The following is a 23,561-nucleotide window of genomic DNA, read 5'->3' on the forward strand; positions in this document are numbered from 1 at the left end:
ATATATATATTTTCCCCCAAGTCCCAGCATGATTAGTAAATTTCTCCCTCTTTTGCAGGGTTATATTGTAATCCCAACAGAACCTAGGTTCTCCTACTTCTGTAGGTCCTACTTCATATCAAACAAATTAAAATTCCTCTTTACCCTACCTTAAATATACTTAAATATAATTGCATGTGGATCTTTAAGAGTTGCAATTGACTACTTTGACATGTTGTATTTTGCAGGTTGTAAAATATCATTTGACTTCTCTTCATTTTAGAGGCAACTCTATTTCTTTTTCAGGCTATCATTGGCTGTCCTTAGAAAGCTTTGGGACATTAGTATTTTATTGGCAAAGTGAGCTTCCTCCTCTGGACTGACAACAATATTTTTTATGCTCCTTTTAAGACACTTAAATAGCTTCATATTATATAGCCATGGGTTTTTATGTCTGTGTCTCCCGTTAGACAGACTGTAAGCTTGAGGAGGACAAGAAGCACTTCAGAGCTTGGTATATGATGGGGACTCGGTGTTTATTTATGGCATTATTTTGAACTCATAAGCAGAGAAAGTCAAGTCCAGGGATACAGTGTGCTTTCTCTCTGGACTTGAGAGAAAACTCTTACACTCTGCCTTACAACATATGTAATATAGACTTGATTTTTCTCTGCCATTCTTAAAAAGGGAGGCAGTGTTGTGCGGAAGGTTGATGCTAAAGGCTTGAATCAAAGCAACCCCCCCTTACTTGCTACAAATCTTGCATCAGAAAGTTAATCTCTATAGACCTCTGATTTTTGTGGAGGGCAAATTAAATAGAGCTGTTTTAGTGTGCCAACTTAAAACACAGTAGCCTTAAAATTATGTTTTATTTTCTAAGATGCAAAAAGGTCTTACAATTCAGGTCTCAGGAAGTGTTTCTGGAAATTTCAAGGAAGTGGGATGCAAAATAACTTTTAGTCCTTGACCCCTAGCCCGATAAAAACCAACAACTGCCCCTAAACAATGGCCCTTTAGAGAGACCTTGTAAGGCAATCTTTCAATAACAAGATAGTCACGTTCTTGTAGGTCCCTTGCAGGTAGAGAGTGGGAAGGAACTGCTGGCCTTCCTAGTCCCAGACTGGCCCTGAGACTTAGTGATGCTACATCACTGCATCCTTTTTACCCACGAATTGACTCTGGACCAAACCTCCAACTCTCATGATGAAGAGACATTATATATGGACCACAGCCCCATTTCTAGGGGCGAAGCATTACCTCTAACAAGACATGGTGAAGTGAAGTCCATCTTGGCTGTGCTCTGCTAAATTTGTCAATGGCTCCAAAGTATTCTGCAAACTTCAGATTTTATGGGTTTGCTACAAAAATAATATTTGGAAATGGATGTCAACCAGGCAAGAGAAGCAGGTTTATACTTTCTGTCACTGACACTTATTGAGTTTGGGGCCAGGGCCGCGCTTGGGCCAGGTGAGGTCAAGCTGCAGTTGGCCTTTGTGCACTCTGTTTTGTATTAAAGGATGAAAGGAGGGAGTGTTGAACTGGCCAGGCCACAGTTTAAAATTGCCTCCAGTTTTCTCCATGTTCGTCAAGCTGCTATCTGTCTGCCGTGTGGAGCTGCAGTCAGTACAGATGCATGTGAACTTCTGTCTTAGCTGCATGATACTCGTCTTACATGAGGGGATAAGGTGTTGCATATGTCCATGTTCAGATGTGCATAAAGTGTTGAACACTTGACTGAGAAACTATAATTTGGTCATTACGACAATCACTTCCCCTTCTCTACTAAGCACTCGGTTTTGTGTTCCTTAAAATGAAGGGTAGACTCTTGAGTGGCAAAGTGTGTCTGACAGAAATCAGCAGCATGATGATAAGCCGATGCTGGGGTGGAAAGTGAGAAGAAAATTTGGATCAATCCACAGATGATAGTGATGATTATTAGCAAGGCCTTCCATAGGTGTGGGAGTTGAGGAGGATGGGAACACTATTTGTCTTCTGCAGTGTAAAAATGTAGGTTATTCTTGACTAAACCCATCAAATGTTGATTCACTGTCCTTTGTAGCCATGGGCTATTTAGATTAAAACCATTAAAATAAGTCACTTGCTACCCAGAACATCTCTTATGCAGCAAGTTTGCTGGTAATGTTCTTCCTGCACTCCTCCCATCTGCTTAAGTAAGCCCTAGCCATTGTCCAAGACCCAATTCTAGTTCCACCTGCTCTAGAATTCTCATCCCAGTCGGTTCAAAGGAATTTCTGCCTCTCTGAACTTAGTCACTTGGTGTTCCATTCATTTCAGATTTAGAATTCACTACTTACTGTTAATTGTGTTACTGTTAAATTTTATTTTTATTGAGTCTGGCTTTGTAACCTTAGTCTATTTCAAGTCCATATGCCCCAGCTTTCTTATTTGTAAACAAGATAATACATGTAACTCTGCTTTGGAGTTTTTGTGAGAAGAGAGAGTATATTTACATCAGTAGGTATATACTCTTATCACTGGTCAATAAGATTAGTTTCTCCTCATCCCCATAATGGGACTTCACAATAGAGGCTCATTCTTACACCTTGTTGCATCTCCAGATCTTTAACACTAATTGGAACTCAATTTGTTTGCTGATCCCATTTCTTTTCCCAGAAGGCAGGACATTGAATTTCACTTCAAGGCTAAGACTGGAACTCAAGCAGAGTTCAGAAACATCTGGAATCCTTTGTAGTTTCTTCTTTTTCTAACTATTCAGTCCTACCTTGAGGCATGTACAGGAGATTTTAGACAAAGGCATCTTTGAGGCATCCAGGGTTGCAGCTACTGTCAGTTTAATGCAGGATATCATTAAATGGCACCAGACCATCTTTTAACAGCTTTTACGTTCACCACCAACTCGTGCCCTGCCCCTTGGTCCCCAGCCCATACATCACTGGTGAGTGTGCAGTAGTTCACACCCTGGGGAAGTCCAGGGAAACAGCAGGCCCAGATGGCCCATACATGGAGATTGTATCTGCACAATTCAACAGAAACTGCACCAAGCTGTTATAGATTTTTTTTGCAACCTTTCTAAAAATGGAATTTGAAATACATTCATGACCAAGCATAAACTCTTCCTTTCTTATATTGCTGTCACTTCTTCCCTTCTTTTCAGATCCCACCTCTACTGACCCTTTCTTTCCAACTTTATTTAGCTACCTCAATCCCCTCTACCCTTTTCTTCATATTCAGCTTCTGTGTGGGAACAGAGAAGTCTCTCATTACCTCACCCTTTCAGAGATGTTTACACATGGGTATGGACAGATCAAATAAACAGGAACTTAGGTTAATTTAATAGAAAAAATAAAATATGGAATAACATTGATTTTGGCCAGTATCAATTACAACCATTCTACTATATTTTACAAAAAAACAACTGAACATTTTACACATGTACAGTATTTTTCAGTAAAAGTGGATTTAGATTTAACAATGGGTCACTAACTGAAAATAAAAAGACAAAAGAGAACAGAAGATAGGGCTTTTGTCTCTAGAAGATTAGAGCATTTGTTAAGTCTCCAAACTTTGTACTATCCATTACATATATCTCATTATGAATATATATATTTATACATAATATATAACATTAACTTAAATTTTGAAAGCATTATGTTCTAGTTAATAATATTCTGTAGATAAACGAGGCAGTAACACACTAGTAGTTAAACCAGTATTTCCACGATGTGCGCTTGCATGGTCAGTGGGAAATAGAACAGTTTGGTGGACCCCAATGAATTTGGCCGTCATAGTGATAGTTACTTGTTTAAGAACACAGACATCATTTTTCTCTTTCTTATCATAGTAACTTGTGCCCCCAATACTATTGATGGTTCAGTTACATGTATTCCTTTGCAGGCAAATCTGATTTTCCCATCTGCTTGACCTTGCTTAGGATGCGCTTACATTTGTCCATTTAAAGATTGTGCCTTTAAATATAAGACTAGATGCCATAACCAGCAATAACTTTCTTCAGGTTAGAAGGGCCTGCATTGTTATGAAGAGAAAAACTGCTCAGCAAATCACTTAATTCCCTAGTCACTTGTGAATCAACATGTGACTCAGTATACTACAATACTAACTAAGAAGGTCATTAGACTATTTAGTTATTATTCACCTTAGGTTGGATGCTAAGTTTGATGTCTAGGAATGAATATTTTCAAGGTAGGTCTTTAACTAACTTGTCCCTTAGATAAGGATCTTAGCATCCACTTCCCAGCTCCTTCCTAGGAGAATCTATATTGATATCATTCCTCTTCTCATCTGTGAGGCCAGTGACATCTTGTAAATAAAAACAAAGTCTGTAAGATTGCTGGTCACTCCCAGAGCAAATGAGGTCACCAATGGAGCTTTGATATGAAAAATGAGGAAACTTGATATCAGTCTATTCTCTCCTAAACAGAGAAACTCAGAAGTGGTAAAATGATCTATCAGATTTCCAAATTTCTGACCACTGATCCAAAAACAGTTTTCGCATAATTCAGTCTGCTAGATTCCAGGATGTGTTTAGGAAGTCATAGAAAATCAGTGAAGATATCTCCCAGAAAACAGTGGATCTCACAATGACATTCAGTATTCAGGTGTATCATAGAACAGTTATAGAGGGACAGAAGATGAAGGAAATAGCAGAACCAGGAGGGTACAATCATGCCGCCCATATTCAATTTCCAGTTTTATTTTCTGAAAGTGAGAAGATGAAAAAACTTCTAATAAGCACCATTGAAAAATGCTGCCCAGCCAACTTGGGCACAAGCTTAAATATTATTTAAATCAATTCTATTTCTTAAAAAATACAGGACCTTTTAGAAACTTTTGACTCCAGGAAGAAATTTCCTGCATCACATCCAAAATGCTTTCCACAACAAATGGAATTTATGGTGGCCTTTAGAAAAATGCTATGGGGATAATGGCTAGATAGCACCAAGAGATTGTGCAGGGCCTACACAGTGAACACTTGGGATTTGGGGGAGCTGGATCAGCCTCAGCTGTTTTGTGTAACTTTGCATGCTGTCCATCACCAATCTGACTATGCAGTGCAATCCCACTTGACTAGCTGTGTGTAAAATCACCCAGTCTACAATGGATAAGCCAGTAGCAGCAAGTCTATCTGATGAAACCAGTGGAACAGACTTATCAAGTGAGTACAATGCCAAAACCACATAATGCATGAAGTAATTTATGTGTGGAAAGTATCAATGTTCAACTGCAAAAAACGAAGACAAACGACTCTGAGCACAACTCTGTAGGATGGTCTAATGCCCAGTGGGTCCAGTTTCCTGCCATTTCCACCAGTGATGGACTCGAGCATGAAAAATGATTAACGTGAGAGCTTTTTGTTTCATTTTGATCTATGTCTACTCTTGTGACTTTTTTGAAAGGTATTTTTAGGCGTCTCAAAGGGGAAACAAGTAAATGCAAAAGGGAAAAAAATGGACCTTCAAAACCAGGGCAGGAAATCAAATCATTACTTTAACGTCAAATTTTGGCATCAAATGCTTTGGTCATACAATACTGTCTCTGTGGTTCTGGCTGTTTAGCACTAAACACCCAGTTATAAAAGGTAGGCTTGTTGTAGGTTTATTATTTTTTTTTCCATTTAAGTTCTGACAAAACAGTTCACCATCTCCCTGCACAGATTGAGAGAGGAAAAAAAAAGAAAGCAAGAAAGAGAGAGGTGGCTTGCTTTTTTTTTTTTTTTTTTGCTTTTTTTTTTCTTTTTAATAATAATATGGAGTAATCGATAAGTCTACAGGAACAAAGAAATCTAGGATGGGAGCTCAGCCTTGGAATGTACATGTTTTGCAGCAAAGTTGTTGGAGAACCTTCCGCTGGCACAGATTGTTCTTTTTCACTAGCATACAGAAGCCTCCTTCCGCCCAGGACTCTTCCGTTGCTTTTCCAGGAAGTCAGCGAGAGAGGGGGGGAGTTGAGGACGAGAGCAGCATGATGTACACACATGGAAGAAGGTTTTGATTGGCCAGAGAGGCAGATTGTGGGATTGGAAGAGATCGTTCAGGAGCAGTCAACAAGGAGGAAATTTGGTCCACCCAAAGTGATTTCAATCAACAGCATTGTTTTTCAAGGAGAGATAATTGCAGTCCAACGGTAAATGTGATTGGTATCCATTTGTGAAAGGAAAAAAAGATTAGAAAAAAGAATAAATTAGAAATCAATAACATAAGCAAGGAGTTTTATTTTTAGAATTACCTAGAACAGAGAGTAATAGTCATTTATATGATATTTCACGGACTCTAAGACACCAGATTTAAGATGCATCGCAGTTAATTACTAGCAAGACAAAAATGCTTCTCAATAAATGATGACACAATATTCACTTACCAATTTTATGCTATGTGGAAGTATTTGCAATTTTATGCCTATTGGAAGTATTTGCTAAACTTATATAGCATGCTGTTTGGTTTCTGTGCAATAACTTCCTTTGAATTCTGAAAAGCAGCTTAATTTTTCGGAGCAATTTTGAGCTGTAATTAAATTCAACATAAGAAGTAGTAACCATGTGCCTCACTTGACTAGACATCAGTGACAACTGTATCACATCAACCTGCTGGGTCAAAAGTAGTTGTAAGCTGCCATGAATTATAAAATGCATCTGATTTCAGAGATGATAAAATGTAAAAGAGGTGTCTTAGAATCACTGAAATATGACAGTTGAAAAAGAATAAATAGCACATCCCTAAATGCAGTTGCCATGTGATTTGAAAAATGAAAAGCCCGGTGAGCCATTAATACTCTTTTTTTGCCCCCCCCTACAAATTTAATGGTCTTCATAATTGTAGTATGTAATATCTGAGACACAAAATATATAACATAAGAAAGCATAATAATATGTTGACCATGCATGCACCCATCCCCTTTCAGAATAAGAGTATTTCTGATTTTCTTGGATCTGTCATGTGCTTATTTTCCTTCTTCATTTCTATAAATAAACTCTCTAAAATTATGATCATCATTCCCTTGCTTTTTTATTTTCAATTACAGTTGACATACAGTATTATATTAGTTTCAGGTGTATAACATAGTGATTAGACATTTATAGACTTTACAAAGTGATCACCCTAATAAGTCTAGTACCCACCTGACACCATGCATAATTATGACAATAGTTATAGGGATGTTGTACCTTACATTCCTGTGACTATTTTACTGGTATAGCTGCCAATTTGTACCAATAAATCCCTTTACCATTTTCACCCATCCCCAAAACCCTCCCAACTTGCAACTATCAATTTGTTTTCTGTAGCTATGAATTTGTTTTGTTTTGTTTGTTCCTTTGTTTATTTAGATTTCACATATAAATGAGATATGGTATTTGTCTTTCTCAGTCTGCCTTCTTTCACTTCATAATACCCTCTAGGTCCATCCATGTTGTTGCAAATGGCAAGATTTCATTTTTTTATGGCTGAGTAATATAGTGTATATATTGTATACTAGTATATGTGTGTGTGTGTGTGTGTGTGTGTGTGTGTGTGTATACCACATCTTCTTTATCCATTTGTCTGTCAGTGGATATCTAACTTGCTTCCTTATCTTATTGTAAATAGTTCTCCAATTAACATAGAGGTGCACATATCTTTTTGAATTAGTGTTCTGGATATCTTCAGATAAATACCCAGAGGTGGAATTACTGGGTTTTATTTTTAACTTTTTGAGGAACTTCCATAATATTTTCCATAGTGGCTGCACCAATATACAATGATACCAACAGTGCACAAGGGTTCCCTTTTCTCCACATATTCGCCAACACCTATTGTTTGTTCACTTATTGATAATAGTCATTCTGACAGGTGTGAGGTAGTATCTCATTGTGGTTTTTATTTGCATTTTCCTGATGATTAGTGATGTTGAGCATCTTTTCATATGCCTATTGGCCATCTGTAGGTCCTTTTGGGAGAAATGTCTATTCAGTCCTCTACCCATTTTTTCCTCAGATTTTTAAAAATATTAACCCCTTATCAGATGTGCATTGGCAAATATATTCTATCAATCAGTAGGTTGTCTGTTCGTGTTTTGATAGTTTCCTTCACTGTGCAAAACCTCTTTAGTTTGGTGTAGTCCCATTTATTTTTTCTTTAGTTTCCTTTACCAGAGGAGATATGTAAAAAAAAAAAAAAAGTTTAAGAGCAGTATCAAAGACTTTCTTGTCTATGTTTTCTTCTAGGAGTTTTATGGTTTGGGATCTTACATTTAAGTCTTTAATCCATATTGAGTTTATTCTTGTGTATGAGGTAAGAGAGTGATCCAGTTTCATTCTCTTGCATGTGTCTGCCCAGTTTTCCCAACACCATTTACTCAAGAGACTGTCTTTACCCCATTGTATATTCTTGCTTCCTTTGTCATAGATTAATTGATTATGTAGTTGTGGGTTTCTCTATTATGTTCCATTGCTTTATGTGTCTGTTTTTATGCTGGTTCTGTGATGTTTTAATTAATATAGCCGTATGCTACTTGATATGAAACAATACTATAACTCCAACATTGTCTTTCTCATGATTGCTGTGGCTATTTGGGGTCTTTTGTAGTTCCGTATAAATTTTAGGATTATTTTTTCCTGTGAAAAATGCCACCAGTCTTCTGATAAGGATTGCATTGAATCTGTAGATTGCTTTGGGTAGTATGGACATTTTTACAGTGTTAATTCTTTCCATCCATGAGCATGGTATATAAGCTTCCATTTACTTGTATTTCCAATTTCTTTCTTCACTGTGTTATGCTTTTTGAGGACAGGTCTTTTATTTCCTTGGTTAAATTATTCCTAAGTATTTTTATTCTTTCTGATGCAAGTGTAAATGGGACTTTCTTAATTTTTCTTTCTGATAGTTTGTTATTGGAGTACAAAAATGTAACTGATTTCTGAACATTAATTTGATATTGTGCTAGCTATAATGGTTTTCTTAGGGGTCTATGTAGTGTCGTGTCCTCTGCAAATAATGACAATTTTACTTCTTATCCAATTTGGATACCTTTTATTTCTTTTTGATTTGCTGTGGCGATAACTTCCAATACTATGATGGATTAAAGTGGTGAAAGTGGACATTCTTGTCTTATTCTTGATCTTAAAGAAGCAGCTTTCAGGTTTGTCATACTAGTATATGACCTTTATTATGTTAAGGCACATATTCCCTCTATCCTCACTTTGCTTTTTTAGAATCCACTGATATAATTTTTATCCTTCATTTTGTTTATATGGTGTATCACGTTAATATATTTGTGGATATTAAACCAATCTTACATCCCAGGGATAAAAACCACTTGATTATAGCGTCTCATCTTTTTATTGTGTTCCTGAATTTGGTTTGCTTATATTTGGTTGAGAATTTTTGCATCTGTGTTCATCAGGGAAATTGGCCTATGTCTGGTTTTGGAATTAGGACAATGACAGCCTTGTAAAATGAGTATGGTAGTCTTTTCTCCTCTTCAATTTTTTGAAGTAGTTTGAGAAGAACAGACATTAATTCTTTAAACGCTTGGTAAAATTAGCCTGTGAAACTATCTGGTATAGGATTTTAGTTGGGAGTTTTTTAATTTTTATTTTTATTACTGATGAATTTAGTTAGTAGTAGTAATTGGTCTGTTACAATTTTATGTTCTTGATTTGGTGTTAGAAGAGTTTGTTTCTGGAAATTTATCCATTTCTTCAGCATATAATTGTTTAGGAGTCTCTGTGCTTTCTGGACTTGTATGTCCATTTTCCTCACCAAGGTAGGGATGTTTTCAATCCCTTGCTCTATCTCCTCTTAGTACCCCATATGATGCAAATGTTGGTATGCTTGATGTCCCAGGGGCCCCTTAAACTATCCTCATTTTTTAAAAGCCTCTTTTTCTGTCTGCTTTTCTGACTGGGTGTTTTATGCTACCTTGTCTTCCAAGTTACTGATTTGATTCTCTGCTTCATCTAATCAGTTGATGCCCTCTGATGTATTCTTCATTTCAGAAAGGCTCTTTTTGTGGTTTCAATTTCTTTGTGTAAGTTCTTACTGAATTCATCCCCTAAATTCATTGAGCATCCTTATAACTAGTGTTTTGTACTCTGTTTCTGGTAGATTGCTTCCATTTTGTTTAGTTATTTTTCTGGAGTTATATCCCGTTTTGCATTTGGGAATGTTTCTCTGTTTCCTCATTTTGGCTGCCTCCACGTGTTTATTTCTACATATTATGTAGATCTGCTACTTCTCCCAGTCCTGGCAGGATGGCCTTATGTAGTAGGTGTTCTGTGAGGCACAGTATCCTGCTTACCTGAGCCTGGTTCCCTTCGTTTAGGTTTTGTGTATAGTTGAGCCTTGATTGCTGCTGTCGGCACATCAGTGGGTGGGATTGGCCCTCAGGCTGAATGTCTGTGAGGATTGGCCATGATTACACTGACAAATTGTTGTGTGGGGCTGATCCTATGGAGAGGGAGTTGCTTTAGTGGGCTCCGGTGCCCACCCTGTCTGCCCTTTGGAAATGTCTTTTGAGGAGCTGGTTGGGTGTTGCTCTAGTGTGATCTGGGGCCTCTTGGGTGAGGCTTTGATATATAGACCAACTTCAGTCACTGCCTATGCCTGGCCTGGGGCCACCTGGTAGGAACTACAAAGTGATCTGCAAGTGGTTACTACCTGTGCTGGGCTTGGAGGTGCTTGGGGCTGCATAGCCAGAAGAAGAGGGCAAGTCGTGGCTAGCTGCTGCTGCTTTGTGATTTATGGACCTTTGAAATTTTTTAGGAAAGTCTGCAGTGCAATCCAGTCAGACTGCTTTTGTAGAAAAGCTGCTGAAAGAGGTTCCATCTGGGTGTGCGAGTTGAATAGGGTTTCATGGAATCACCAGGGTAGGACAAACTGTTATCTAGGTTAATGGAGATTTCACATTTGGCGCCCTCTTGAGCCTAGGTTGAGGGGGTGGGGCTCAACGGCATCTGCCAGCATTTCTATCCCTGAATAGAGCTACCTCTGCAGTGGAGCTCAATGTAAGTGTTTGTGAGCTACTAAGTTTGTGCTTAGGCCCTTTGAGATCTGTAGCACTTAGGTTTCTAGCAGCCTGTTGTCTTTCTTGGATACAATCCCTACTGATTTTCACAGCCAGATGTCTTGGGAACTTCTCTTCCTGGCACTAGTGCCCTGGGACTCCTCGCTCCTCGGGGTGGAACTCTGAAGCCAAGATATACATCCTGGTTCATAGCAGCCATGCTGAGTGTGGGACCTGCCCATTCTGTCTCTCTACCTCTCCTACCAGTCTCGACGTGGCTTCTTCTTTATATACTGTTACTAGAGGCCCGTTGCAGGAAGATTCCTGTAAGAATAGGGCTTCCTGTGGCCCGAGAGAAGGGAGTGAAGCCCACCCTTCTCTGCTGCCTCGGGACACTCCATCAGCGGCGGAGTGGCGAGGCTGGATCGGCCGCCGGATGGGTGGATTGTGCCTCGCCACTCGCCCCCGCCACCTGCCTGGCCAGGTGACAGGCCTGGATACTTCAGTGGTGGGGCTGAGGGGACTGGGTGTCGCCATCTTTGTGATGGAGTAACAGCTAATTTTCATATTACTCTTTTATTAGATAGGATAACAGTTCAGTTTAGCTAATCTCCAAGTGGTTCTCAATGATGGCTGTTCTGTAATTTAGTTGTGATTTTGATGTGGTTGTGGGTGGAGGTGAGCACAGTGTTTACTCTGCCATCTTAATACTCTTTCTTTGACCTGAAAATGGACTCATTACAAATTATTGTTCCTTTTCCACTACTGCCCACAATCCTGATACACCAAAGTGCCACTTGGCATAACTTATCCCATGCTTATCATGGTTTATGAAAATAGTTAAAGCACCACAAACCTTGAAGTGACTGGTACCAAGTGCTATGAGTGAAAATTTCAAGCCACAGTAGATGTCCTGGGTCAATCACTTTAAAAATCTTCCTCCGTTTTCAAGTTAAAAACTTATGAAAATTCAGGTTATATTCAGATATAGGGGAACCCTCTCTTAAGAGCACTTGTCGGTAATTAAAAAGTGATACTTACGTGGTCCTGGGGATGCCATCCCCCAATCCTCTCACCCCAGAGTTGTGTGGTGAGAATCACTCTGGTCAAAAAAAAAACTTGGACACAGAGTCTGAGTGGGTCTGGCCTGTCCCTGCCAGACCCTTTATACATCAGAAAAACTATGAAAATGTAGTCACCTATGATGCTCCATGGAAACAAGACCATAAATGATGTTCTGTCAGTGCCATTGCGTGCCCAGTTCTTTGTGAAGTCTTTTTGAGATTCCTAATAGTTGTGGAATAACCATACGAGGTCAGCAATATATCCTCATTTTTGACAGATGAGGGAATTGAGGCCCATACAAATTCACAACCTGCCCAAGGTATGGATCCCAAATACGAACAACAGCATTCTGACTCCTGAATCAACAGCACTATTCTGCCCCTTGTCAATTTCTAAAAGAGAGCCATTCAAAGGAAGATAGAGAATCAACCCAGGGGAATGATCTTGCCAGGTAAGACTGTTCCAAATACATACTTGTTTTATTTCTCTATTTCCATAACAATACAAAGATGCTCAGAACAATAATGGTTCAAAATAATTTCTGCATCATTGATATGTATTGTCTGCATAAAATTTAGGCACAAATTTTATGGACCCCTCAATGTGAATTAAGAGCTAGAGTTCATAAAACGTTGGAGTTAGAATAATTTAAAGTTACTCATTTTCTAGATAGGGTGGCATTTGCTGAGCTGTCAGGGGTTCCCAAACATGGCTATACATTAGAAACAACTGAGAAACTTCTAAAAATATTCATGCTCAAAACCAGATGAATGAATGCCAGTGCTCTATCAGGCACGGCCTGTCTAATGCAACCGCAAGACCAATTCATTCTGAATCTTTCGAGAAGGTATTGGGGTCCTGGAATTTTGGTTGAAAACCACTGGTGCAAAGAAAGAAAAATGGACCAAAATTACCTGGTTCTGTCATTAATTCTTATCCCCAGACTTAATGAACAATTCAGATACCATTTGATTGTTATTTACATATCAAAATTAGAAACAATCCAAATAACAGAGTGGCAATACACTTTGGCATCTCCACATGAACTTATGCTGTTATTAATAATGAAGTTTCATAAAACATAGGATTATGTTGATGTCTAATGCTTAATGTAAAAAGCATGGTACAAAATTCCATATATATATATATATAATCTGCACATGGATGTTTATAGCAGCTTTATTCATAATTGCCAAAAATGCGGAGGCAACCAAGATGTCCTTCAGTAAGTGAATGGATAAACTGTGGTATATCCAGATAATGGAATATTATTTAGCACTAAAACATAAATGAGCTATCAAGCCACAAAAAGACACTGTTGGAGGAACATTAAATGCATGTTACTTAAAATACATGAACTAACTGGAAAGGCTACATATTGTATGATTCCAACTATATGACGTTCTGAAAATGGCAACTCTATAGAGGAGTAAAAAAATTAGTGGTGCCCTAGCCAGTTTGGCTCAGTGGATAGGGTGTCGGCCTGCAGACCAAAGGGTCCTGGGTTCGATTCTGGTCAAGGGCATGTACCTTGGTTGAAGGCTCTCCCCAGCCTGGGTCTTGGTCAGGGCGCATGCAGGAGGCAACCAATTGATGTGTTTCTCTCACATCAATGTTTCTGTCTGTCTTTCCCTCTCTCTTCCACTCTCTAATCAATGGAAAAATATCCTCAGGTGCAGATTAGAAACCAACAACAAAATATTAGTGGTTTCCAGGGGTAAGGAGAGAAGGAAGAATAGGCGGAGTATAGATTTTTAGGGCAGTGAAACTGTCCTGTATGATACTAAATGGTGGCTAAACATCAATATACATTTGTCCAAATCCATAGAAGATACAACGCCAAGAGTGAACCCTAATGTAAACTTTGGGTGAGAATGTTGTTAATGTAGGTTCATCAGCTGTAACAAATGCACCACTCTGGTGTGGGCTATTGATAATGGGGGAGGCTCTGTTTGTGCTTGAGGTTCAGGGGACACATGGGAACTTTCTGCTCAATGTTGCTATGCATCCAAAACTCTAAAGTTTTAAAAAGTAAAGTTTATTAATTAGAACAAGTTAACTGATGATTCTTAGCCAGTGGGATTGTAGGTGATTCATTCTTCTTGCAATTAAAAACCAAAACCAAAAACAAAACCAGCTGAAGGCGTAAGTTCAAGATGAATGAATGCCAGCGCTCTATCAGGCCCAGCCTGTCTAATGCATGCCTGAGAGTTTCTTTAAGGAAATAGAAAGATCACATTTTTTTCCCGAAGATGAAAATGAGCAATTGTACTCACCGTCTTTGCAGATGGTTCCCATCTGACACATTCCTAAGTCTAGGAGATACCCACTGGGGCAGCTCGTACAGTTCTTGAACCCTGGACCATTGCACGTCAAACAGCTGGTGTCACATCTATGGGGCAAATGTAGAATTTATCATCCTTTCACACATCAGACACAGGAAAAGATGTTTTTACTACTATCCTCCTCTTATTGCCTTAAACTTAATCTCTCTTTGAAGATGACACAAAAATCTTTTCTTAAAATAATCTTAAAAGATAAGGTTTGGCAACATTAAAGAAAACCTTAGCAGGTGGACAGTGTGATTTTAAAGTACTCCTGAGGCAATTTATATATATAAATAAAAGATAAACTGGCTTAAAGCTGCAGGGCAGTTTCCATAGGTAAATGTTCAAACCTAATTTTATTAATAATTCTGAGTTTCATATTCTTTACAAAGGCAGTCAAATAAGGAACCTGGTAACCAAATGCCAGGGCTTGAGGGGCAGATCCACTTACTTTTTGCAGGATTTGTATCCATTCTCCGAAGAGTGGTGAAAGTAATAGCTGATACTACAGCTCTGCACACATCTCCCATCCTCCATGAAGTAGCCCTCCGTGCAGTTAATGCACCCATCAGCACCCGCCCCTTCAAAGCAAGACACAGGGAACAGAAAACCTCAGAAGCAGTTGTATGGTGGGCTGCTCCTTCCACAGTTTGTGAAAATGCCATTAATATAATTTTAAGAGTTATAATTTAATACTTTTGCTTTTTCTTACAGTCTTTGGAAAAAAAGCACACCCCTGTTTTCCAAAAGCATCTTTGGAAAAAAATCTTTGGAAAGAGAAGGAGATATTACTGGGGTATTCAGGTTTCTCAATGAGGATAGGATGCTGAGGCCTGACTTTCGATGAGAATACATCATGATTATTGGAAGAGATAGTTTCAGAGTAACAGCTGGAGAAGTATATATCAAGTGGGTCTGCATGAGTGACAGCTAAAAACAGACAAACAAAAGCCAAACCAGAGCCAGAGGAATAAATGCAAGGACTGGGGGAGAAGGTACCAGCACAGGTGGCGCAGAAGCGGTGACAGGGCTGACAGTCCTGGCCGTTGAAGTACTGTCCGTCCTCACAGGCGATGGAACACCGGGATCCCTGCAGGCTGAGGACATAGAGTGCTGTGATCAAGGCAATGAGGTAATGACTCCCAATTCCATATGTAACAAACACAGTTCCCCCTCGCCCCCCACCCCGGACCTGTGGATTTGGCAAAGCTTCAAAGCATGGAACTAGCCCTTGTGCCTTCCATTTTTCCCCTCTCTGTGCCTTATTATAATGATGTCTGTATAATATGCATGTGCTGCAGGCTTTGGGGACAGTCCTCTGAGCTGTTAGACTGGCTGACACATCTTACAACCCAGAGGTTTTAAAAAGTATTTTATGGACAAAACAATCGCATTACCTAATAATGTGCCTAACTATTTCCTGATATCCAGACCTACTACATAATATATTTAAAAGTTGTTTCGTAATTATAAATGCAGTAGGAACACACAGTAAATGAATTATAATTGAATTAGAGGGCACAACCATTCCTACCTAAACTCCCAGGAGTAGATTTTTTTATTTTTAAGTGTTTCTGATTTTAGTTCTTATTGGTTCCCACAACAGAATTTTAATACACTTTGCCTCTATTTCTTGATTTAAACTCTAATGAATAATTTAGCTCAATTACCTACCTATACTGCTGCTTCCCCAAACATCTGAACTTTTCTTAGTTATATTATTATATTTAGTTTTTCTAGAGATAATCTGTTCCACCTTTTTTCCACCTGGCACACTTAGTGTTGAATATTGAATAAGGACTCTGTATTTTTTCACTCTCCTAAATTCTGTCAGCCATGGTCTTTCTCATAGTCTACAGATGGATTCTGAAAATTCAAAATAAATTAATAGAAGTTTCACTATCCAATATACAGATATTACTCATAATAACTAAAGTGTGACTGGAACCAGGGAGAAGATGTAATCCTATGTCACCAAGTAGAGGATACAGTGGGGCCTTGACTTACAAGTTTAATTCGTTCCGTGACGGAGCTTGTAACTCAAATTACTCGTATGTCAAATCAACAGTGAACGAGTGAGACACGTGATGCTGGGCTGATGTTGTAGTGTTCACTGTGACGTTCGCTGTGCCAACTAGCGGTGGGGTATCTGAAGCTGGCTCGTAACCCGAATTTTAGCTTGCAACTCAAAGCAAAAAATCAGCCAAGAGACTGCTTGTATCTCGAAAAACTCATTAGTCGGGATACTCGTAAGTCAAGGCCCACTGTACTGAAGAAGTGTATCTAAGCAACAGAGTCAAATAGGTTCTCTTTTCTTAAACTCCTCACACATTGCTCCAATTCACATCTGATTTGACTTTGCTGTATGTATATGTATTATACTAATTTTACAAAGTAAAATTTATTTCCATCAATAAATCTGGAAAAAACCAAAGTAGATGAAAAAGAATCCCAAACGGTCCTGTTAACATTTTAATCCATTCCCTTTCGTATTTTATGCAGAGATATTTTTCCATGTTTGTTCTTAGCCACTCTGTAAAAATTTACAGGTCTTGAGCAAAACGGTCAACTCAGAAGCCCCTAAGGAAAATACTGAGAGCCTCAATGAGAGCAGCAAACTGAAAGTGTTCTCCATTCACAGATATCCTCATTGGCCAGAGAGCTATCATTTAAAAAGAATATTCCTTCTGCCCTGGCCAGGTGGCTCAGTTGGTTGGAGCATCATCCTGTATACCTAGAGGTTGGTTGTGGGTTTGATTCCAGTTTCGAGCTTATATAGGAGGCAACCGATTAATGTTTCTCTCTAAAATCAATTAAAAAAAAATCCTAGGTGAGGATTTAAAAAATGTTTAAAAGAATATTCCTCTCCTTTCGGTAGAGCTGGAAAAAAGAACAATGCATCAAATGGATCTTTTTGTGGGAGGAAACAGTACCCCCAAAAATTGTATCCAAGTTTTAAAAGCTGCCTAGTTTTTCTAATAAAGGACATTACCTCTGAGGTTGGCATTCACCCAGCTGGAGACAGAGGCAGCACTGTGTGAGAAGGGAATGAACTAAGCGGGAGGTACAGCAGAGGCATCACTGTGAACCCTGAAGCTTTCGCTGCTTCCAGCCTCAGGGATGGCCTGGTTAATGAAGCTGGTCCTGCACACCTGAGTTCTGTCCGTGATGAACCAGCGAGGTTAGACCTGTGCTGTTCCCCCCTGCTCAAGCACTGGAGCTCCTAGTGTGGCTAAGGAATGGAATTCTAAATTTTACAAATTAGCACTTAGTTTAGTTATTGGCAAAATTTTGAGTAAGTTTGGAATGGAACAACTCGGCTACTTCAACTAAATTTTATAAAATCTAAATACAGATTAAAAAACGATTGTTTGAATTGAGATGTGGTTTAGAGGTAAAATACATACCATATTTCTAAGACGTGGTACAAGAACAAAAGTAAAATATCTTTACTAAAAGTCTTCTATACTGATTACATGTTAAATGATTTTATGAAAATATTTAATTTCGTTTCATGTGGCTACAGGCACATTTAAAATTAACATGTGGCTCTCATTTCTATTGGAGAGCACTGGTTAGCTTATGTTTCTTAATCTTAAAAAATCTTTTGTTTCTCATGGACCAATTATGTGTCAGATACTGGACTAAGTGCTTTGTAAATGTCATCATAGTTAATCCTTATCATAAGCCAGAACACAGGGGTTATCACCTTATCACCATTTTATAGATGAGAAAATTGAAGCTCAGAGTGGCTAAGTGACTCAGCCAAGGTCACACAGCCGATAAACAGCAGGGGTGGGTGAGTCCTCATCTGCCTTCCTTCTTTTTCTTATTATACCAATATGCCCCTTCTCCAAAAGGAATTAGGCTGACTAGACTGATATTTGTCAAGACTGTCATGAGATGAAAGGTGCTGAACAAACTAACACTGAATGCATTTATGAAAAGTAAAAATGCTGTTGCAATATTACTAATGTGAAGCACTACCTGCCTGACCCTGCTTATTTCACCTCTAATCAAAGGTGGTAGTAGAAATACCACCAACATTTAAAAAGGGATTGAGTGCAGCAGAATTCTAGCGCTGTGCAAACCCGGAGCCCAGCTCCTCACTCGACGTAGGATGGTTTGACCCGAGAGACGACCTAATTAACTTGAGCTGGATGTTGTTCTTCTACAGAATCTATCAACTACAGTAAGTCCTCTCTTAATGCTGTCAAAAGGTTCTGTGACTTTAAGCAAAACAATGTATATAACGAAATCAATTTTACTATAGGCTAATTGATATAAGCCAGAGCTATCCCAGGACCTGCTGTATCTGGCTTTAGCCATGAGCAAGTCATCCATTCACGGAAAATATCTCTAGGTGTTAAAGCTGTTTGCAGACAATGGCATAATGGAACCAAGCCTGGGTTTCTTAAGATAAGAGAATGACTGGCTATATGGCGAGAAATAATAAGGGGATCGTTTCTGACCATCACAGGAATGAATCAGGAGGATTAAATGTAACTCAGTATTACCTAAACAATAATCCTTGACTGGTGCACTGCCAGTTTAAAAGTACAAAGAAAGCCTCTGAAATGGCCATTTTATTTACTTGTATCAGAGCCATCTTTTCTAAAGAGAATTTTATTTTGTATATTAAACCTTCCTTAGCCAAGATGGCATCCGATTTTTCACATATAATGGTAGAGATAATGCAAATGTGAGTCAACTCAAGGGTGATGGCAAAGGGTTATTTATACTGAGACGCTCCTTGGGCTGTGTTACTTATACAGACCTTCACCTTCTTACCTTAATCCATCCCTACATTCTGTACAATTGTGGGAGTCAGTACATGTCTTGCAGTTTTCACTGCATTTCCGGCAAATATTTTTCTCTGTTAAAAAACAACAAAAAGGTTATAAATTAGTTGGTCAATTGGATTCCATAAAAGCATGTGGAGATGTTCCAGTGTATGCTGTAGTACACATGGACTTGAGCAGAAAATTGTAGGAAAAGCTCTCAGTCAACATTTGCTATCACTTTTTAGCAAAGCAACTTAGGGTAGGAATTGTAGCACTGACAAATACCTTAGAGTTAGCTACCATTTTGCAGATTAGAGAACTACAGCCCATTTAATTCTTGGTTGCATAGTTCATTAGCCTTTCCCCTCCTCTTCCCATTCTCTCTCCCAAGCAGGGTTTCCTAACTTCCAACAATGAAATAAATCCCACTAATGAAGCTGGGCAACACCACCATGTCAAGGTTGAAAAGCCATGCCTCCAGCCGGGGAAAGGAATGGCAGACTCCCATCTTTTAGGACTACTCTGATGAACTCTACTACACCACGGTGTGATACCCTTGTTAAGACAAATTATGGAGAATTCAGAAGGCAAAAAATGCCTGTAGCCCTTTTCAGGGCCACGACAGAGCACTAACAGGTAGGTATGCCCAAGGATCATTTAATTCTCCAGAGAATGTAGTTTTGTCTGTTTACTAATGATGGTTAATTAGTCCCCAAACTCTGTGAAATACATGCTAATTTACAGATTTTTTTGGTTTGGTAAACTTGCAAATGATATGTCCATTTGAAATAAAGAACCCCAACATTCTAGCTGTATTGATGGCCATGTCGGAAACCATTTGTCTCTAACTCAGCAAACGGGTTTTATTTTGCCTTTCCTAGTGGCCTATAATCCCCGGCAGTCTCTGAACCCATTTGTTACCTTGCAGGTTCACTCATTAATGGGTAAAGTAAGTCCTTGGCATGTGTTCATTCTTCACTTACATGAAGGTCATGTTTTTTAAAGTTTGAAAAGTATTCTTTGGTATCACACCCTGTTTCTTTGGTTAGTGTGCAGAAAAGAGCAGGCGTGGTCACTGTCTTCTGAAAGTCTACTCAGAAGGTTGTGAACTTGGATTTCAGGAGGGTTTCCACCCCCCTAACAGGTAAGAGTGAGTCAAGATGCCTGAACTGTTTGTATAAACAGTATGGTCCACACTGAACCCCTTCTTTCCTTATAGGAGTCTGAGAATTTTGGTAAGGGCAGGGCAGAGGGTGCCTTCATGACCACACTCCAATAACAACCACAGCACAGAGTCCCAAGGAGGTTCCCTTGTGGAGTACATTTCACTCATGTTGTCCATGGGGAAACAAAATGTATCCTGTGTAGCTCCACTAGGAGAAAACTCTTAGAGCTTTTTGGGCCTGGTTTCCAATGGACTTTGAACCTTTTCCCTCTGCTGATTTATTATTTTTTTTTTTGCTGTAATTAATCATAACTGAGCACATAAGCACAACTATATGATGAGTCTTGGGATGCCTAAGTCACTGAATCTGGGTGTGGGCTTGAGGACCCCCCAACACAGTTAGTTACAGGCCTTTTAATAAAACAATTCTAAATTGTTCTCTTTAAAAATTTGATTAGATCCTGCTTGATATTAAGCAAGGCCTAGATTTGACAGGGAGGAATATTCCTCCCAAGGTCACTCAAATGAAAACCTTTCATTTGTTCTCTAAAACCAGCTATTTGAAATAAACTCACTGGTGTCCTGGTATGATCCATCAGGGCAGTGAGGGACACAGCTGTTGGTCTCTTCGCTCAGGAAGTAGCCATGTTTGCAGGACAGGCACTGGTCGCCATGGCTGCCAAAGCACGACTCACAGTTGGGAGGACACTTCCTGCACCGCTTCTTGTCGGCGTGGTAGTGGCCCGCGGGGCAGCTGGAGACACAGACCCTGCGTGGGGAATGATGAGAAAGAGGGGTGGCATCACCAGTGACCAGGTTCTCGGTCTCAAAACCCTTTTAAAACCATGATGGCGAGTAACGTCACAGCCAAAGGGCCCAGTTCTGTGGGTTACAGCGTCTTCCTGTGTAGGGTGCTGATGCAGCAATGCAGTCACACAATACCAAGTCCAGGTAAGGTGTTCTAGCTCTTAAATGGGGATGATGGTTACAAATTGAGTCTCAAAAGGAAGGTTATGGCATTGAGTTGAAGGGGAAAATATGTGGGAAGCATGATTTTGTGCATAAAGGTCACTCACAAGGGGTTACTTTTATTTTGGTTTGTCACATGGATTGTGTGTGGGAGGTGGTGGTTATATGCTACTGTATTAATATAAATATATTTAAATTTATGTTGCTTATGATAAACAAGGAACTTATTTTTTTTTTTAAGTTTGATGGAAGGACAAGGCTTTATTTATTCATTCAACAAATATTTACCAAGTACCAATTGAATGGCAGGCATTTTGCTAACAAGTCTAGGAGACAACAGAGGTGCTGAGTAGCCCAGGGCCTTTCCTTTGAGGAATTTAAATTCCAGCTAGAATGGAAACAGGAACTGGAACATGTCTGTGTCTGTTGGGGTGACGGGAGTGTGGAGTCGCCACAAGTCAGCTCCCTGGAGGGAGAGGTGGCAGGGATGTGAGTCATGGCCTCTCTTGGGACAACCACTGTTCCATGGCCCTGCCCTTAGACACAGATCTGTAGAGCTGGGGGCAGAATCCAGGGGCCCAGGGTCAAAGCAGAAGAGAGGAGCGGGGACCAGCACCTTTGCCACGCAGAGGATTTGCTCATGTGGGAAAGCACCCATTTGGCCCATGCACTGGCATTTTCATGAAGGGAAAATGCTAGAACACTGTCTCCTACTCACTTTATAGTGGCAGTGGAATTGACATATCATTCCATTTCAAATAATATCTGTATTCTGGAGAATAACAAATATACTGTGAATACTGGCTTTCCTGTTTAATATCCAGCACAGGTCCCAATTAGGAGAAAGAAAATGGCCAATGCATGATTGCTCTATAACAGTGGTTTTCAACCTCTGGCCCTTTAAATACAGTTCCTCACGTTGTGACCCAACCATAAAATTATTTTCGTTGCTACTTCATAACCGTAATGTTGCTACTATTAGGAATCGTAATGTAAATATCTGATATGCAGGATGGTCTTAGGCGACCCCTGTGAAAGGGTCGTTCGACCACCAAAGGGGTCGCGACCCACAGGTTGAGAACCTCTGCTCTATAATGAAACATAGTGAATTGTTATAATAAAGTAAGGCCTTTTATTTAGGTGAAAATTTTCTGGAGACTTGATACCTCCTCTGAGATGCAAGTAGATTCTAACCACATGTATGTGTCGAAATGAATGAAGCCTCTCTTCCTCCGTCTAGAAATGTTGGTGTTCTTCAGGGTTCAGCAGAGAATCACTGTTCATCTTTCTGGTGGTTTGGGGTATTGCAGCAGAGTCACTGTTCATCTTTCTGGTGGTTTGGGGTATCTATAGAGTTCTCCCTCAACACTCCATTTCAAATGAATCAATTCTTTTTTCTCTGCACTTTGTAACTCGATATTAGTTTCACCATTTTGAATTACACAAGGAGGTATCAGGCTTGTACAGTGGCACATTTTCTGTGCTTTACATCCTAATGGGGAACCGATAATGCCTGGCCCGCAGTGACCCTGTGGGAACTCCCTGGGTATGCTGAGGGCTCGTGACTTGGCTTTTCTCTTACCTGGTGTTGTTTTTCAGCTTGTAGTAGTAGTGCAAACAGTCATTGCAGTGGTCCGGTCCTGGCCCATCACAGCCAACCTCACTGCACTCAGGGTCGCAGGGACCTTTCCAGAAGAAATTAGAACAACATTTAGGAAAAAAATGACTTTAAGTAGGTTGGCTTTATCTTGAATTTGGTATAAAATATTTTTTTCTTACACAGTGAAAGTTTAAGAAGGAGGAATAATGTTCAGAGTGACTGTAAGCTCAGAGACTTTTGGGGGGAAACCTCAAGTATCAAGAATGTAAATCCTAATCATGGCCTGGTCTTTAAAGCACGTATGGCTGCCTTGTGGGAGCTAACAAGTATTCCAGGATTCAAATGAACAATGCCACTGTAGTAAATGGAAAAAACCCGATCACAATTAAACATGCAAACAATAAAAAATGTTGGACTCACAGAAAAAGAAAAAAGTGATTATTCAATGCTTGGACCAGATTGCCTGTCTTTTCCAAGCATTAAAGCCACAGAATACCTCTGAGATACCATAGCTAGCAAGGAACAGCATGATGGCACCTGGAACAAGCTTACCGGTTTCTAATCCTGGATTACAAAGTGGGTACAGTGGGGCCTTGACTTACGAGTTTAATTCGTTCCGAGACTGAGCTCGTTAAGGAGCTCCTTAACTCAAATTACTCTATCAAGTCAATGCAAAAAATTGGCCGAGAGACCGC

At 39.5% G+C, this 23,561-nt stretch overlaps 1 protein-coding gene across 1 annotated transcript in view; it reads right to left on the minus strand.

Annotated features, from left to right (window-relative positions):
* PCSK5 (proprotein convertase subtilisin/kexin type 5) overlaps positions 1 to 23,561 on the minus strand; it is a 416,138-nt gene that overhangs the window by 129,000 nt on the left and 263,577 nt on the right. The window contains exons 15-20 of the mRNA XM_006776508.2: positions 22,849 to 22,951; positions 20,873 to 21,066; positions 19,140 to 19,224; positions 15,348 to 15,445; positions 14,800 to 14,929; positions 14,298 to 14,413 (exon numbers count right to left, since the gene is read on the minus strand). Coding sequence (XP_006776571.2) covers positions 14,298 to 14,413; positions 14,800 to 14,929; positions 15,348 to 15,445; positions 19,140 to 19,224; positions 20,873 to 21,066; positions 22,849 to 22,951 — 726 coding nt within the window. The remainder of the gene's footprint in view (positions 1 to 14,297; positions 14,414 to 14,799; positions 14,930 to 15,347; positions 15,446 to 19,139; positions 19,225 to 20,872; positions 21,067 to 22,848; positions 22,952 to 23,561) is intronic.

This window comes from Myotis davidii, unplaced genomic scaffold, assembly GCF_000327345.1.
Source record: "Myotis davidii unplaced genomic scaffold, ASM32734v1 scaffold228, whole genome shotgun sequence".
NCBI lineage: Eukaryota > Metazoa > Chordata > Mammalia > Chiroptera > Vespertilionidae > Myotis > Myotis davidii.